This window comes from Orbicella franksi, chromosome 4 (genome assembly GCF_964199315.1).
Source record: "Orbicella franksi chromosome 4, jaOrbFran1.1, whole genome shotgun sequence".
NCBI lineage: Eukaryota > Metazoa > Cnidaria > Anthozoa > Scleractinia > Merulinidae > Orbicella > Orbicella franksi.
Genome location: NC_138148.1, coordinates 11,185,445 through 11,201,299, shown reverse-complemented (window position 1 = coordinate 11,201,299; position 15,855 = coordinate 11,185,445). Strand labels below are relative to the sequence as shown.

The following is a 15,855-nucleotide window of genomic DNA, read 5'->3' as shown; positions in this document are numbered from 1 at the left end:
TTGGGTTTGGGGACGAAGTCGTAACCTTGCAGTGGATAACCGTGGGTATCTCTGGTGTTTAACATCGACATGCTTGGAACACGTCGTTCAAACCTTGCCAGAATCCGCTACCTTTTTGTTTTTGGAGATGTTCTCTACGCCTCTTGACCGAGTTTCTGCGTTTCCCCACCTCGCGTAGCGTTGTCTTATAGCGATGCAGTTTCGCCATGGTGATTGGGTGAACGGGAATTCTCTTTCGTAATAGATTGAGAACCATTTCGCTCACGGCGTTGATTTGATCTGCATTAGCATGTTCTAACATCTCCTGTCTCCTGTTCCGATGGGCCTCTTGGAGAATAGCTTCCAAGAAAGGGCGTTGTCTACGTAATCGAATCATACTTCCCAAGGTGCAGGACGTCTGTTGTAACTGCCTTTGACACCCTTTACACCCATTCTCTTATACCGTTTGTCCTTTCCGAGCTTGTACCCGATCTTGGCTGCATTCTTGAGAACAGTAAACAGTGCACCTCCACGTTGTCTCTTGTTATATTGATTCACATTGTCTCTGATTCCTTTTGCTGCCTGACCCGCTAATTTCAAAGCCAGCGTAGCAAAGGTAGGTGAGGGTCCCGATAAGAACATACTAGCTCCTTCGGCGATCTTGTCAACCAATCTATGTTTACGTCGTGCCAGTGCTCCACCTTGCTGTTTACTTCTTTTCTTGGTCTTTGGTTTATTTTTCATCGTCGACGTTTACGCGAAGCAACTTCCAAACCCTTTTTCACACCGTAACCAGCTGCACCAGAGATTCCTCCTAGAGCCGCCGCCTTGCCTGCTGCTACTAAAGCTGAAATGAGAGCTGCCAATGGTAACAATCCCCCTTTTTATGTCCTCCTACGTCTCCTTGGTTTTTTACGAACTGTTCGTTTGCTCTTCATTGCACATACTACCACTCACACGTAAGTGCTCCCGCTTTTATCGACGTGGTCGTAGCGAAATCGTTGTTCGTATTCTTGCACGCACTTGTCAGATACTGGGGGTGTGAAATCAGTGATTGTGTCATCCAAGGTTTGCATCTTGATTAAAAATCCCTCAAACTCCTCCATCGGAAGTCCTCGCACGTAGGTTCTCAATTCGATCAATGTTTTGTCGTAAGTGGTGTAGGCAAAGCGACACATGTCGATTTTGAACGTAAACTTTTTGAAATCGTTCCATCCCTTAATCACAGTTCCAGCGGCAGTTAAACAGGCAATCAGGAGACTGTTTTCTAAGACGGATCCTACAACAATGCCTGCTGCCACGATGATCAATGCCAAAGCGTTCAAACAACCGTGGCACCACTTAAAGTGGTAAAACATCTGGCGATGACACCACCACTGACGGTGGTAAAAGGCAAACAACCCATCCAATCGGTACAACAAATCTTTGTTTACCAACTAGGCGTTTTTCTTGGATCCGTTCATTAGAGATACGGTAGTGATTGAATCTTGGGAAGACCTCATCACGATGTCTCGATGAATTTGTGACGTCTCATACATCCTTCGTCCTTTAAAAGGTGGCTGAGAATCCTTTGATCGTCCGAACTGCCTGGGTGTAAATCCAAGACCATGTATCCGAACGGACGTTCTGTCAAACGTTGAAACGTGTCTTGTAAAACTTGCCATTGGGTGGGAAATGCCTGTAACAGTAAATTTCTCGTGCCTAATTGATCTCGTGGATTCTTGAAGACTACGACATAGTAGGCGTTTCTGGAAATACTCTTGGCACTTTTCCCCGCCGGAAACATGTCTTGGCACAAGTAGAGCACGGTGATGTTCTGATGGTGAGAATGTTTGGTGAACAGATCCAACACTCGTTTATCGTTCCCTCCTTCAGCCATTAGATTGTCCAACACGAGTCATCCGCCTTTAGGAAACCACGTTTTCAGTTGATCTGTGTCGGGAACGCCTTCGTGAAACTTGACCCCCTGTTCTTTCATGGGCTGAAACCCGTCTTGCCACACTCCGTAACAATAATGTATTTGGGAGGGTGGGGGTATGAAACAAATCGAGGTTGTTTAGTAAACGTTTGGTGGTAAACACAGTCTTGCCACACCCTGAAGGACCCACCACCAACAGACTGGAAGGGGTGTGAAATCGAAAAGAATTGCGTCGTTCCATGAGTCCAAATGACCAAACGCGCATGGGCATGCTACTTTTGATACCGCATGGAAAGGAAAAATTCCACCCAACGGGGAATGGAGCCCTGATCTCTCGAGTGACAGTCGAGAATACTAACCATTGTACTACAAAATCATCACACGGAAAATGAACGTTTTCAATCGTATTTTAATGCCAAACCAACAATCATTACACTAAACATCTCACACCGCAACGAGAGGTGTCTTGGTGATGTTTCCCTTTACACACTTTATCCCATTCTAACTCTTTCTCGATCAACTTTTTTAACATCTGGCCTATTTTGTGATTGTTGTCTACATAATCATGTTTCGAGAAACGCCTCAAGAACTCGTTCATGCTTTGACCTCTCGCTCTGTCTTTTGAATAGAACAAGGCGTAATCACCACAGCTTTTACTGTAAATCGATTGCAGAGACTGTCAATTGTAATTGACATGTTTCCATTGACTTTTTAACCAGTCTTGCAAAGGCTGTGTTGACTTGTAAGTCTCTAAAGGTAGGGCGTAGCTGTCCATCACCTCGCACACATTCCCACTATGGGTCCAAAGCGCCAGCCAGTGTCGGCCCGGTCTATCATGTGGATCTGTGTTTACAATGTACCCACGAGGTTCTTTCTTGATCGGTCGACGTAGTAATCGATCACAAGCCACCGTCCCGTAAAAGTAAGGTTTCAAAATGGCATCCGCTTTCGCCAAATGATCCAGTTGCACGTTATTCAGAGGTACTTTTTCCATTAGCGTTGGTAAATGTCGTACAACACGGCTTTGTTCTTGTCTATTTCCAAGAGTTTTTCAAACTTTCCGTACAAGATGACTGTGATGTTGTTACCTGGTGCGACACCGAAGTTCAGCACGATCTGTAACTCTCCTGACTGCTTGGGGTTCAACACCGGACTGTCCAAACATCCGTTGGCTACATTGTCAAATATAAACAGTGTGCAATTCTTGCCTTGACCCCAATCTTCGCTTCTGACCATGTTACCTTGATGTTTGCACAAACATCCTGTGGCTTGTAAGAATCGATAGTAACCTCTCAGATCTTGGGTACCGTCGTTGTGCACTAGCTCCAGGGTCTCGTAAGGGTACTCTTCTCCTCTGACCAGTTGCCTGATGTTACTCACACCAAACTTTTGAAAACATAATGGGTCATGTGCCACAGTACCATTGAAGGCTTCTGAAAGCACAAGCCCAACGATGACTCTGTTAGGAATTCTGCCTTGAAATAAATTGTTGCACTCGTATCTTTGCTGGTTCCCTTGCATGTTGAAGGTCCTGATTTCACTTCTCACGGTCGGGTAAGCCACTATGGTTCTGTTGATGTTCATTTTCGTCATCAACTCTCGTGTAATCATATCATCTTCCCTGATTTGACAGGTTTTTTCTCAGGGGAGGAGATTGTTAATTGATTTGACTACCGGAGGCGCCAAACTGGCGGCCGCGCCCCTTTAACATGAGACAGAGTGAAGCTGTTACAGTCTCCCTATTTTTTCCGCCAGCCGTGCCCTCCACCACCCCTACCCACGGGCATTTTGTACTCTCCCCAGTTTCGCTCGCATCAAGAGACCAAGATGGCGGCCCGTCGAACTCAACGATCGACATCCACGATCTCACGGAAAAATAGGGACTGTGAACAGTCTAATTTCGGCAGGTTTAAGTTAAGTTCATCGCCGTTCGCAATCAAAATGTCAGGAAACCAGTTACATTAAACGAATTGCTGGTTTTCAGTGTCACGCAATTCAAAATAGATCAAAATAAAAATCAAAACCGGTTAATAGAATAAGTCCAGAATCTGGGAAATGAAAGAAGGTAAATATGCAAAGACTCTCGCCAAAATTCTGGTCACAGCAATTTTTCTTATGCGAGATACGCGGAGAATTTTTTTACCCAAATTTATAGAGATTTGTATGGAGACGCCATGCTGGTGCCCATCCGTATGGGCACCAACCTGGCGGCCGGAAACCAACAGAAACATCTGTCACTGCGTTTTGCTACAAAAGAGTTCAAGGAACCGTCTAAAACTTTAAAATAATACTTTTTCTAAGACATGGACTGTTCAGATTGCCAAGTTCCCCGAAATTAGTCACTTTTTTAAGCATCATGACAGCTCTCTAGGCCGTCATGTAAATGCCGCGTCACGCAAAAGCTTAGAAATTCAAGCGTACTGTATCACAAAACCAAGAACCCATTCGGAGCGAAAATTTGTATGAATATTAGTTTTCAGCTGCTCTTATACATCATTAAAGTAAAATCTCAAGAAGATCAATAGTTTTGTAGTTCGAATTTTAGTGACGTCATGTGAAAACCAGCTATTAAAGTCTTTTTCTTTGCCATATAATAAACATCTTATTAACCGAGCTAAGTCGGTCTGTATGGGAGAATCTTGACCTCGGTCTTGTGTACAGACCTCACTGCGTTCGGTCTGTACTCACGACCTCGGTCAAGATTCTCCCATACAGACCTCCAGCTCGGTTGATAAGAGCTAAGTAAAATCAAAAGTGAAAGTGCTTCTGAAAGGGAAAACTCACTACCCGCTTAATAAAATAGATAGACAACTTTCCACAGCTTATCTTGTTAAACTAAACTTTTGCTCAGTTCTCGATTACCAACTTTAAGGATTCGAATTTTGCTATCCCTCGAATTCAACACAACTGATGGAAAAACTGGCGAAGTCTCAATGTTGTAATATCAGTCGTGGAAAGCATGCATTCCACCGCGTTTGGCGATTATGAAGTTAACAGTCTTTTGCAAATTAATTGACACTAATCTTGATCAAACTATATCCGATAACTTCAGAGAATTCAATAACATACATTTACAACAAGATTGACAAAATAACGTCAACATCGACGCAGACTATAAACAGTAAGTGTTGACTAATCAGATGATTAACTCCGCAAACGTGCTATAAACGTAAGGAAACCGGCAAAAAAAAAATGACAATTTTCCGCTAATTTTTCAAAAACATCAACTGAGCAACAAGCAGTACCTTTATCGGCCTCAGGTGAAAATTGTGCGCTCAAGAGACGATAAAACTGAATGCGTTTATGGGAATCAATGCGTCGGAATGCATTTCAAGAAATGTTGAACAAGATTGCTGCATGGAACCCACTGACCCCGCGCAACGCCTTGGAGCAGCCTGCGAAAAACTTGCGTCAACACAGGAAATTATGAACATTTTAGCTGATAAATAAATGTATTCACGCAATTGTTTTGAGAGACATAGCCAAAATACAACCCAGAAAAAAGAGATCTTAAAATGAGGCGGAAAAAAGTTACTTTACAATTTTCGATTTTGAAAAAGTGTCCAATATTGATGGCGCAAGTAATTCAAGTGCGTGTATACAAATCTGAAAAATGTGAACTGATTTCTTTGAAATTTGATTCTGATATTTCTGGCATAATGAGCAACAGGTAACCAGCATATGAGGGAAGTTTTTGGTTGCTGGCATGGAGGATTTGGGCCTCACAGCCAGTAACAAAGTATTAATATTTCAGTTAAGGAAAGGTATCAAACGCGTGCGTTTCACTCTGGCACCAGCTTAACCTCGCAGAAAGCTAATATCACGAGTTAGCCAAGGATAACAAACCGACCCACAAACCCTGCTTTGAACAACGAAATTTCACCCTAGGTTTGAGATTTCTACAGATTAGCTCTAATTCAAGGTTAATTAAACCCTCTTTTGCACAACCGGACTGTGAAGGTTGTATATAGTCTGAAGAAGGCTATCATTTTCTCGACTCGCAGCCAAAAAATCTAGACACGCAGATTGATCAGAAACCCTGAACAATACTTTAATGGCCTGTCACTACCAGTGACGGATTTAACATCTTTGCTCGTTTACTGCAAACATCACCTCAATACTCTTAAAACGAATATAGGTCAAATTAACCTGAATATTCTTTATATTCTCCATAATCTAAACTACTTTCGAAGTGCGCCGCACAAACATGTCTAGATAATTGCAACGGTCTGACACATCAAAACAACTCAGCATTGTTCAAACAAATTTCCGAATACTGCATGTGTTCAGTTGTGCACGTTACTATCGAAAAACTCGAAAAAAAGCTTAGAACTGGATGTTGGTATGTTTTAATTTGCAACGGACGCTCTTCTCAATGCAACTACAGAAAAGAGTCGACCCAATTCAATATGAGAGTCAAAGAAGGTTATCAAATTTTTGTGTAATTTTCTGAATTCTCGTAATTGACGGTCTTCTGCCACTTTCTTGACTTTCCTTAGCTTACTACAAAGTGCATAAGGTCTCTCTTGGAGAATGTGAAAAATCATCACCAGAAATAGATATGACATTCATTACTGAACATGGTTAAATGAGCATGCATTTCTTGGGCATTACAAATTTATACACATTTTCCAACGGGCTATATCAGTGTTACAAAAGTCCGAAATAATAGATCTCTGCTAAAGACTTGCATGTGAGCGTTTTAACCAGCTGGGCTCGATACAAGACCACAAGAACACAGGATCCACAGAATGCTTCTTTTAACGATGTATTATAATTATGAGAAAATCAAAAGTGAAAGTGCTTCGGTTGGCGTTAAACCTTACAACCCATGCTATCTGCCTGATAAAGTAAATTGAGAACCTTCCAAATTTTCCAGTTTTCTAGCTTTGTGAATTCGAATTTTGCTTCTCCTCGAATTCATGACGACTTTTGAACAACTGGCAAAGTCTCTATAATATCAGTAATGGCAATCATTCCATAATAGACGCATTCCACAATAAGTGTTGGTCTATTAATTATGAGAAGTCACAAGTCTTTTTCAAGTTCATTGTCACTCAACTTGATCAAAGTATTAAACTGCATATGATAACCACAGAGAATTCGACAACATACATTTACAGCAAGATGATAAAGAACGCAAGCATTGAAAACAGACCGTAAACATTAGATTGTTCAATGATCATTTGATTAACTCATCTCTTAAACAAGCTAATATATAGATTTAGCCAAGCCTAAAAGCGGATCTCCTAAGCCGGGTAGTTCAAAGCCCGATTAAGCTAACCCAGGATTAGAAAGAGGTTTTCTGTTTATATTGTTTGGCCCTCTGCTTTGAGTTTGAATAAACTCAAACTACACCAGGAGCCCATGACCCAAAAGCAGTGCTGAAACATTTGTATACAAGAAAAATTTATACTTCGGTTAACTTTTGTTTTGACAGGTGTCGATTGATCATAACATGGATGGATGGATGTCCAATATCAAAGATATACTCTGTTAACCAAGACTTCGTGACTTGGTAGTAGCTCTGGTATGGCCGCCATGTTGCGCGGCGTCGTCGTCGATTGGCGCACACGCCCCGCGATCCTTGCTGCTAGCCATGTTGACCATGAAAAGAGTTGCATGGTTTTCTATTTCTATGCATGCATGAGGTTCTCTTCCTATAGCTATGGTGCTCCGCTTGGCGACCCTTCGGGCCGCCGGAGCTCCGCTATAAACTTTGCCCATTTTATCCTTTGCATCTGATTGGTTCAGCCATTCGGTTTTCATAGCTAAACAGAAAGATTAAATAAGCCAAGCAAAGTAATTTCAGTTTCCTTTTTTCAAGAAAAACATCCATATATCCCTGTTAAACATAGAGTAATGGTGAAATAATTTCCACTTTATTGGCAATTGAACATTTTGATGCTGCGGTCAATCCTCTGTTACACGGACCCTTGTCGAATGTCCTAGTGTCTTTCAGTTACACGGGGTGACTGTTTAAAACAGATTCCTACTGATCACCTTTTATCATAAGCCAGAAGCCACTATGAATAATGGGATTAATCTCGTGACTATATCGATGTGACTGCGTTCATTCGTTTTTTACAAAAGGAGTAAAAATTGGTCGACAGCTACACAGATCATGCTGCAATGTTTAAGTGATAAAACAAGCGAAAAACACAACCCGCAATTCAATCGTAAACACTCTTTTTCTTTAGCCATCGTAGCTTAATTTAGCTCTTATTAACCAATCAGGAGCTCTGTATGAGACATTATTATATGTCTGTGTCTCACAAGGACTGGGAACTACCGAATTCACGAATTTGATTGGCTGAAATCGATATTGAAAGCGGTCTAGATTTTCCCATCTACACCGGCATCTAGACTGGTAATGTTTTAAGGTGGAAAAGTCGCAAACTTTAATGCAAAAATATTGGCTATTTCTTCTAACAATATTTATTTATGGCATTGCCCAAAAGTGTGATAAGAAACGAGAAGAAAAGTAAAGAGGACGAGAACACTTCGGCAGATTTAAATTCAGCTCATCGCCGTTCGTAAGCAAAATGTCGGCTAGTTGATAAACCAGTTACATTAAATGAACAAGGACAATTTCCTCAGATTTCGATAAATGCTACCGTCCAAGCATTTAAATTCACCAAAATCCAACGCTGAGAGCACATAATAGCGGAGCGTACAGCGACTGAATGGAAAGAGGTCAAAGAAAGATCCAGCGGAATGTCGAGCTCACATGGTTAAATGTCGGCTAGTACAAACCAGTTACATTAAATAAATTAAATTTCTCTCGCTCGCCATATAATAAACATCTTATTAACCGAGCTCACTCGGTCTGTATGGGAGAATCTTGACCTCGGTCGTGTGTACAGACCTCACTAGCACTGCGTTCGGTCTGTAATCACGACGTCGGTCAAGATCCTCTCATAAAGACCCCTTACTCGGTTAATAAGAGCTAAATCGTGCACAAGGTCGTGAGTACAGACCGAACACAGCGAGGTCTGTGCACACGACCGAGGTCAAGATTCTCCCATGCAGACCGACTAAGCTCATAAGATGTTTATCATACGGCAAACAAGGACAATTTAATTTGTTTAATGTAACTGCTTTGTACTAGTTGACATTTCGCTTGCGAACGGCGATGAGTTGAACTTAAATTTCCCAAAGTTTGCTCGTCCTCTTTGCATTTTTTCTCTCTTCTGGTTTTCTGGCACTTCCATAATATAAATATTTTCTATCGATTTCTAGAACTAATATTTTTAGAAGAAAATAGTCAACATTTTTGTATTTTAGTTTGCAACTTTTTCACCTCAAAATGTAATCGGTCTAGATGTCGGTCTACATGGCAATATCTTTTTCAGCCAATCAAGTTTGCAAATTCCGTAGTTACCAGTCCTGGTGAGGCACCGCCATATACAAGTAATACTGAACAAGAAATAACACTTAAACTGCTGTGATAAACATGGCAATGAAACGCATTAATTGTTGGAAAACAACAATTAAAACTATCTTTTTACGTTGACGTTTTGTATGTGTTGTAAAGTTAAGCATAACGTAACAAAGCGTGACAAACAATGTACTTTGATTACATAATTACAGCCGGAAATATGAGACAGACTTGAGACAGATCACAGGGGACCCGAACACTATATCAGCAGTAAAAGTAAATGTTCTGTTATTTACCTGTGTTCCTGTGTCTTTTTGAGTCGTTGAGAAGGGATTTAAATGAAGTGAAGGCGGTTTATATTTCCGAATATTATCTCGTCTGCCACTTTGTAAATATGACGCTCCGATTACGTTTAAGTTTCTATTATCGTCGTTAACTCATCGAGGGGAGAGAAGGAGAAAAGAGACAAGGGATGAAACCAACATGTGGCCAGTTTTATTTTGGTGCCCAATTCTCTTGTTACAGAACAAAATCGGTCAGAATTTCACATCTCGATTGATAAAGCAGTTAATATTCAGGTGAGGTTGGAATTGTTTGCTTGGGCGTCTTTTTTTCATCTCATTTTCGAGTTGTATTTAGACGCAGCTTTTCGTCCGATCTGTGACTACACTTGACTGGGCCGGAACTGCTTTTAAAGTTATGAGTCTGTGCTTCGTCAAAGCGGTCTCATTGTTCTCTTGACAGACTCTTTTGTTTACGTTTGACAACCGCGTGCGTCACAAACATAAAACAGAGCACGCCGCACGGACTTTCTGGTCAGTTTCGCGAGATAAAGAAATGAAATCCGTTGCTAGTACTATTAAGAACTTCGTTACATCAAAATTCAAATTTTGAATAAGCCAAGTTTTCATGGCTTCTTCACTGAAGCGCAGCCTGGAGCCGTGAAAACATTGGTATTCTCTGGCCAAACCATATTTATGTTGTCTGCAAAAGTTTGTTTTTTAACTGGTAAAATACCGAGCCAAAAAAACGAAAGTAGAAAAAATACAGAATATCAGTTGGCTCACCAGTAAACAACGTTGAAATTGCCTGGTATTGTTGATGAAAGATTTGCTTCTAGAGCTTGCCTACCTTTGTCAGCGCAAAATGAAACATAATCTGTAACCTTAAACATTGTTGCTTGAATCGTTTTTAATGTTTTTAAGCCCACAAACTCTGGAACTCACATCCTTTCATACTTTGTTTGCACTGTAAACTTGATTAATGTGCAACACAACTCTCTCTTCTCTCAAAGGCATCTTAAGTATGTTTTTGCATGCATTAGAAACCCAGGTGTTTACAGTGTAGCTTTCCAAATGTGATAAAACCTTTTGGTCATCAATCCTGTCAACACTTAGTGTTGATCTCAGGTCTTGGTTTGAATTTTCAGCTCTTTGTCTTGACGTTACCCTATATCTTTCAGAGTGCCTTGCACCCACGCCATTTAGCATGTCTAATTAAAGCCAATAAAGCTGGCTATCAATCTACACGTACATGTATACCAAGAATTTTGAAATAAAATGAATTGTCAAATTTTTCTTCTCTATGCGAGCATCCAAATCACTTTTTGAAAGCTAAGTCAAAGTGAGTCTGCCTCAAATTTTGGACAGTAGCTAGTTTATCATCCATGTCTGTTAATTTTTATTTTGAAATATTTTTTATCTGAGAGTGATTTTTGAATGATCACTCCACCATTCTTTAATCCTGTTTTGGAAATGTTCTGTAACTTTTTACTGCGATTGGATATGGCAACACGCAGGCAATTTTTTTAGCGTTTTGTGTCCAGAAACTGAGAAACAAATTAAATTAACAAGAGACAAAGTTCGCTTTGACTTGTACATGTAGCTTTTAAAACGTGATAATAATAATAACAATTTTTTTCTTAATAATAATAATGAGGAGTGTTTATTGTGACAAAAACTAGAGCTAAGCTTTACAAAATGCTATAATATTTACATAATTTGATGTCTGTTAAACCTGTAAAACATGTTTCCGTATCTAATCATGATATCATGGTTACTACAACTAATACTAATACTACTATCATCATCATAACATTAAGGCGTAGAGGGCCATAGCAAGTGGGTCACCCTGTGTTGTTCCTTCAGCTGACATAATCTCTTTGCCGTCGGTAATAAACAAGCGCGCCGACTTCCTGTAAGTATTGATGGCATATGCTGCAATTACAGGGCAGAGAACCCGGATATTATGCAGTGAAGTTGTTCTGTTAAGTGCATTGAATGCATTAGAAGCATCGATAAGCATATAATAATAATAATAATAATAATAATAATAATAATAATAATAATAATAATAAGCTCTTATCATTGCTGCACAAGAGAGAAGGAAGATGAAAAAGTTGAAAAGTATCAAGATCTAGCAAGAGAAGTTCGAAAAATGTGGGGTGTGAGGACAAAGGTTATTCCAGTGGTAGTGGGAGCATTGGGATCAATACCACTGAGATTGAAGGACAATCTGAGAGCCATTGAGGTGGGCATTCCTGTAGGACTGATCCAGCGATGTGCATTGCTGGGGTCGGCAAGAATTCTTAGAAAGGTGCTGGAGATGTAGAAAGAAGAGAAAAAGCAAACAAGGGGTGTTTCTTGGCCTCCCTAGGCAGCTTGTTGTTGCCCGGAGCCAATGACGAAACCAGCTTCAATATCATCAATAGCTGTGCGAATCTTTAATAATAATAATAATAATAATAATAATAATAATAATGATTTGGACGCCAGCACTAAAATGTCTAGAAAAATTTGGCGATTCATTTTATTTGAAAGTACTTGGTATAGTTTGATAGCCAGCTCTATAAGTTTTAATTTGATATGGGGCTTACATACAGTGTCTACAGATTAAATCGGATGCACTACATCCCTTTCGTGTGAGACACCTCTAAAGGTATATGGTAATGTTAAGAGGGTTCCAATTGTTGAACCAAATAATAATGATGTTAAATATGCAAAGTAGCAATTCATTAATTCATCCTTAATTCTCTTTCGTAACATAGCAGCATCTAGTTCTAAAGTTTGCATACAAAATGTCAGTGTTTTTTAGACTGCTTCTCAGATGGTTCGTTCTGCTTTTTCATAACATAGCAGCATCTAGTTAGAAAGTTGCATCCAAATGTTATAGAAGTGGTTTTTTAGACTTTGCTTCTCAAATGCTTCATTATGCCTTTTCATAACACAACAGCATCTAGATATAAAGTTTGCAAAAAAATGTTATAGTATTTTTTAAAGACTTTGCTTCTCAGATGGTTATGCTTTTTCATAACAAAGCAGAATCTAGATATAAAGTAAATGCATACAAAATGTTATAGTGTTTTTTTAGGTTTTGCTTCTCAGATGGTTCCTTATACTTTTTCATAACATAGGGTCTTGGCAATGTAAATTCTTCCATAGTTCGATGAAAATAAACATACACGAATAAGTCACAATATAAGCTTTACTATTTATAAATAAAGTATTATTTGAAATGAAATGAAGATGTCATAACGGCAATTGTTTACTTTTTGTTGGGATAACATGCATATTGTCCTGGTAATTTTCTTTCTTTTGGGTGGGTTTTGTTAGGAATCCAAAGAAATTAAAAAGTGTTACACTCGGCAGTTTGAACACAGTTTGGGGGATATACAAGCTTTGGTATGGGTCCTCAGTACTTTACGTTGGCGTCAGTATTCGATCACGAATACGTTTCATACTTAACATGAGTCTCGTGTTCCAGTCGAACAGGAGACATGAGTTGAAGTGTGTCGTTTAGAATACCTTAAAACCTCACGTATGCCTCAGTATTCAAACATGAACACGTTTCGTACTTCGCATGAGTCTCGTGTCCCAGTCGAACACCACAGAACACTTGAAGTGTGTCGTTTAGAATACCTTAAAACCTCACGTATGCCTCAGTATTCAAACATGAACACGTTTCGTACTTCGCATGAGTCTCGTGTCCCAGTCGAACACCACAGAACACTTGAAGTGTGTCGTTTAGAATACCTTAAAACCTCACGTATGCCTCAGTATTCAAACATGAACACGTTTCATACTTCGCATGAGTCTCGTGTTCCAGTCGAACACCACAGAACACTTGAAGTGTGTCGTTTAGAATACCTTAAAACCTCACGTACGCCTCAGTATTCAAACATGAACACCTTTCACACTTCGCATGAGTCTCGTGTTCCAGTCGCACGCTTCGGAACACTAGCGTGTTGTCTGACTGAACTATGCAGTAGCGTATATTACCTGCATAAAACCCGTTCTTGACGACGCAATACATCTTTGGCTGTGAAAAATGTGACATAACTTTCGTATTCATAGCATGCGATTCTCGAAAATTAGAGCATACTTAACGTATCCATTAGTATTCGAAGACGTTCACATCAGAAGTGGTGTCGTGCATCTCGTGTTCCAGTCGCAAACTCTCGAACAACTGAGAGCATTCGAAAATGTTCGAGTCATAAATGGTCACTATATCTTCGAAGAACATCTAATGCATCATTAATCTACCAAAACGTGGCCCGTATGATTTATCGAACACTTCGAGTCATTCACGAGTATCAAATTTGAATACGGAAAAACAGGCCGGATTCCTATAGAATATTCCAGGTGTATTTCGAGTCAGCCGTAATCGAATACGTCAGAACATTGCGGCATACGCGGCGTGCGCCGATCCGTATTCGAGCGAATTCGGGCCCGAATATTTGGCTTTTCGCGCAGTGTGGTGCGTTCGTTGCCCGGGGAATTGCAGTCAAAGGACGCCGTCCATCGTCTCGTGTTTCCTCGCACATATCCTCGCGAGGAATCACGAAGGCTGGTCCACTCAACTGTAGTCACAGACTAGACGAAAGCTCTTGGTACGTTTCACCCCTTGTCTCTTTTCTCTTTTCTAACGCGCGGTCGTTATGAAACCTGAGAATCCCTCCCCTCGATGAGAGAAATAGTTAACAAACGATAACAGAAACTTGAGACCTAATCGGAGCGTCATAATTACAAAGTGGCAGACGAGATAATATTCGGAAATAGAAGCCGCCTTCGCCTCATTTAAATCCCTTCTCAACGACTCAAAAAGACGCAGGAACACAGGTAAATAACAGCACATTTATTTTTACTGCTGATATAGTGTTCGGGTTCCCTGTTTGAGGGAGCTAGGATTCTTGGTTTTCACCAGTCATGTGATCAAAACTAAAAATCGTAACCATTCAATAAATAAATTCAAGAATCTAGGATATGATAGATGATTGCTATATAAACAACCTCGCCAAGAATCAGGTTTCTGCTGTTTTTCATTCGCCCGTTATTCGCAGAAGCGTGTCATCCAAATTTATAGAGCTTTGTATGGAGACGCCATGTTTGTGCCCTTCGGAGGGGCACAAACATGGCGACCGTAAAATAACAAAAACATCCGTCCTTGAGTTTTGCTATTGAAACGAACATTTTTACTCTAGTGCTCCGACACATTGAAATAAATGCTTCTTCTAGTGCAAGCACCGTTTATTTAACAAAAACTAAAGCGATAACTCGTCTTTTGACCTACGCGACAGTCTTTTCTGGCCGCCATTTTCATGTCACGCAACGCAAAAGCTTGGAGTGCTCTGTTACAAAAAGAAGAACTCTGTCGAGCTAAAACATTGCCAAACGTCACGTTCCTACAGGGCCTTTTATCTGATGAAACTAAAACCTCAGAAGGAAGGATAATTTCTAATTTTGGAATATGACTACGTCACATGAAAACCAAGAATATCCTGAAAGTCAACGTAATTCTTAATCGCACAGAATATTCGATGCGTTTCACTTTTGAACAAGTCAAACTATAAGCAAAATATCTTCTTTATTACAACATTTCTAGTAGTTTTTGGTTTGAGTCTAGTCGGAGGGGACAAAATTGTTGTATTGGAGATGAAGAACAAATTAAAGCTTGTCTGCACGAAACGTTTTCAAATCATGTTTGGGTGTAAACGGAGCAAATGTGGTGATTCGAATTAGTTAAACGCTGAAAAAAGGGATTTCCTTTCCAACGAAATTGCATTATTAATGTGAACCGGGTAGGGAGGGACTTGGAACAACACACATGGAAAATATAGTCATAGTACTAAGTTCCTTCCCCAAATTTCAGGTGGCTTGCAAAAGCCGATTTGGCCCTTAAGTGTCACACTTAAACGATCACAAGCGAAACAATTGTATCTAAGATAATGCGGTGGACATCACTGTTCTGGATCGACGTCGAATACAACAAATAATTAAAATAAGCAAGGTTACGCAAATAATTTTGTGATTTTCTTAAACTTTATTAAAGTCCACACATGGAAAGTTATGTTCATATAGACCACGCAAGGAAGACTTGCGTTACAGCGTGTCCAAAATTGCTCACTGAATCACAAAAGAACGGAAAATCACGCGTTTTCTGAGAAAACGTCCCGTGTTTTCTGAGAAATAGAGTCACCTGTGTTAGGCTAGTCTTGTGCGAAGAACATCGTTGCATGTTTGTGGATTTTTTGTCATGAAATCGACGAGAAAGCTTGAGGAAATTGCAATAATCCGTCTGA

The 15,855-nt window shown here is 40.1% G+C and overlaps 1 protein-coding gene and 1 pseudogene across 1 annotated transcript; both read right to left on the bottom strand.

The window, feature by feature from the left end:
• Nucleotides 1–1,480: 1,480 nt before the first annotated feature.
• Nucleotides 1,481–2,305, bottom strand: LOC145483801 (uncharacterized; annotated as a pseudogene).
• A 585-nt stretch (nucleotides 2,306–2,890) lies between these two features.
• Nucleotides 2,891–3,508, bottom strand: LOC145485503 (uncharacterized protein F54H12.2-like). The gene has a single exon (XM_081464166.1). It carries the CDS (start codon nucleotides 3,506–3,508, stop codon nucleotides 2,891–2,893), a length of 618 nt encoding a protein of 205 aa, XP_081320292.1.
• Between the last annotated feature and the right edge of the window lie 12,347 nt (nucleotides 3,509–15,855).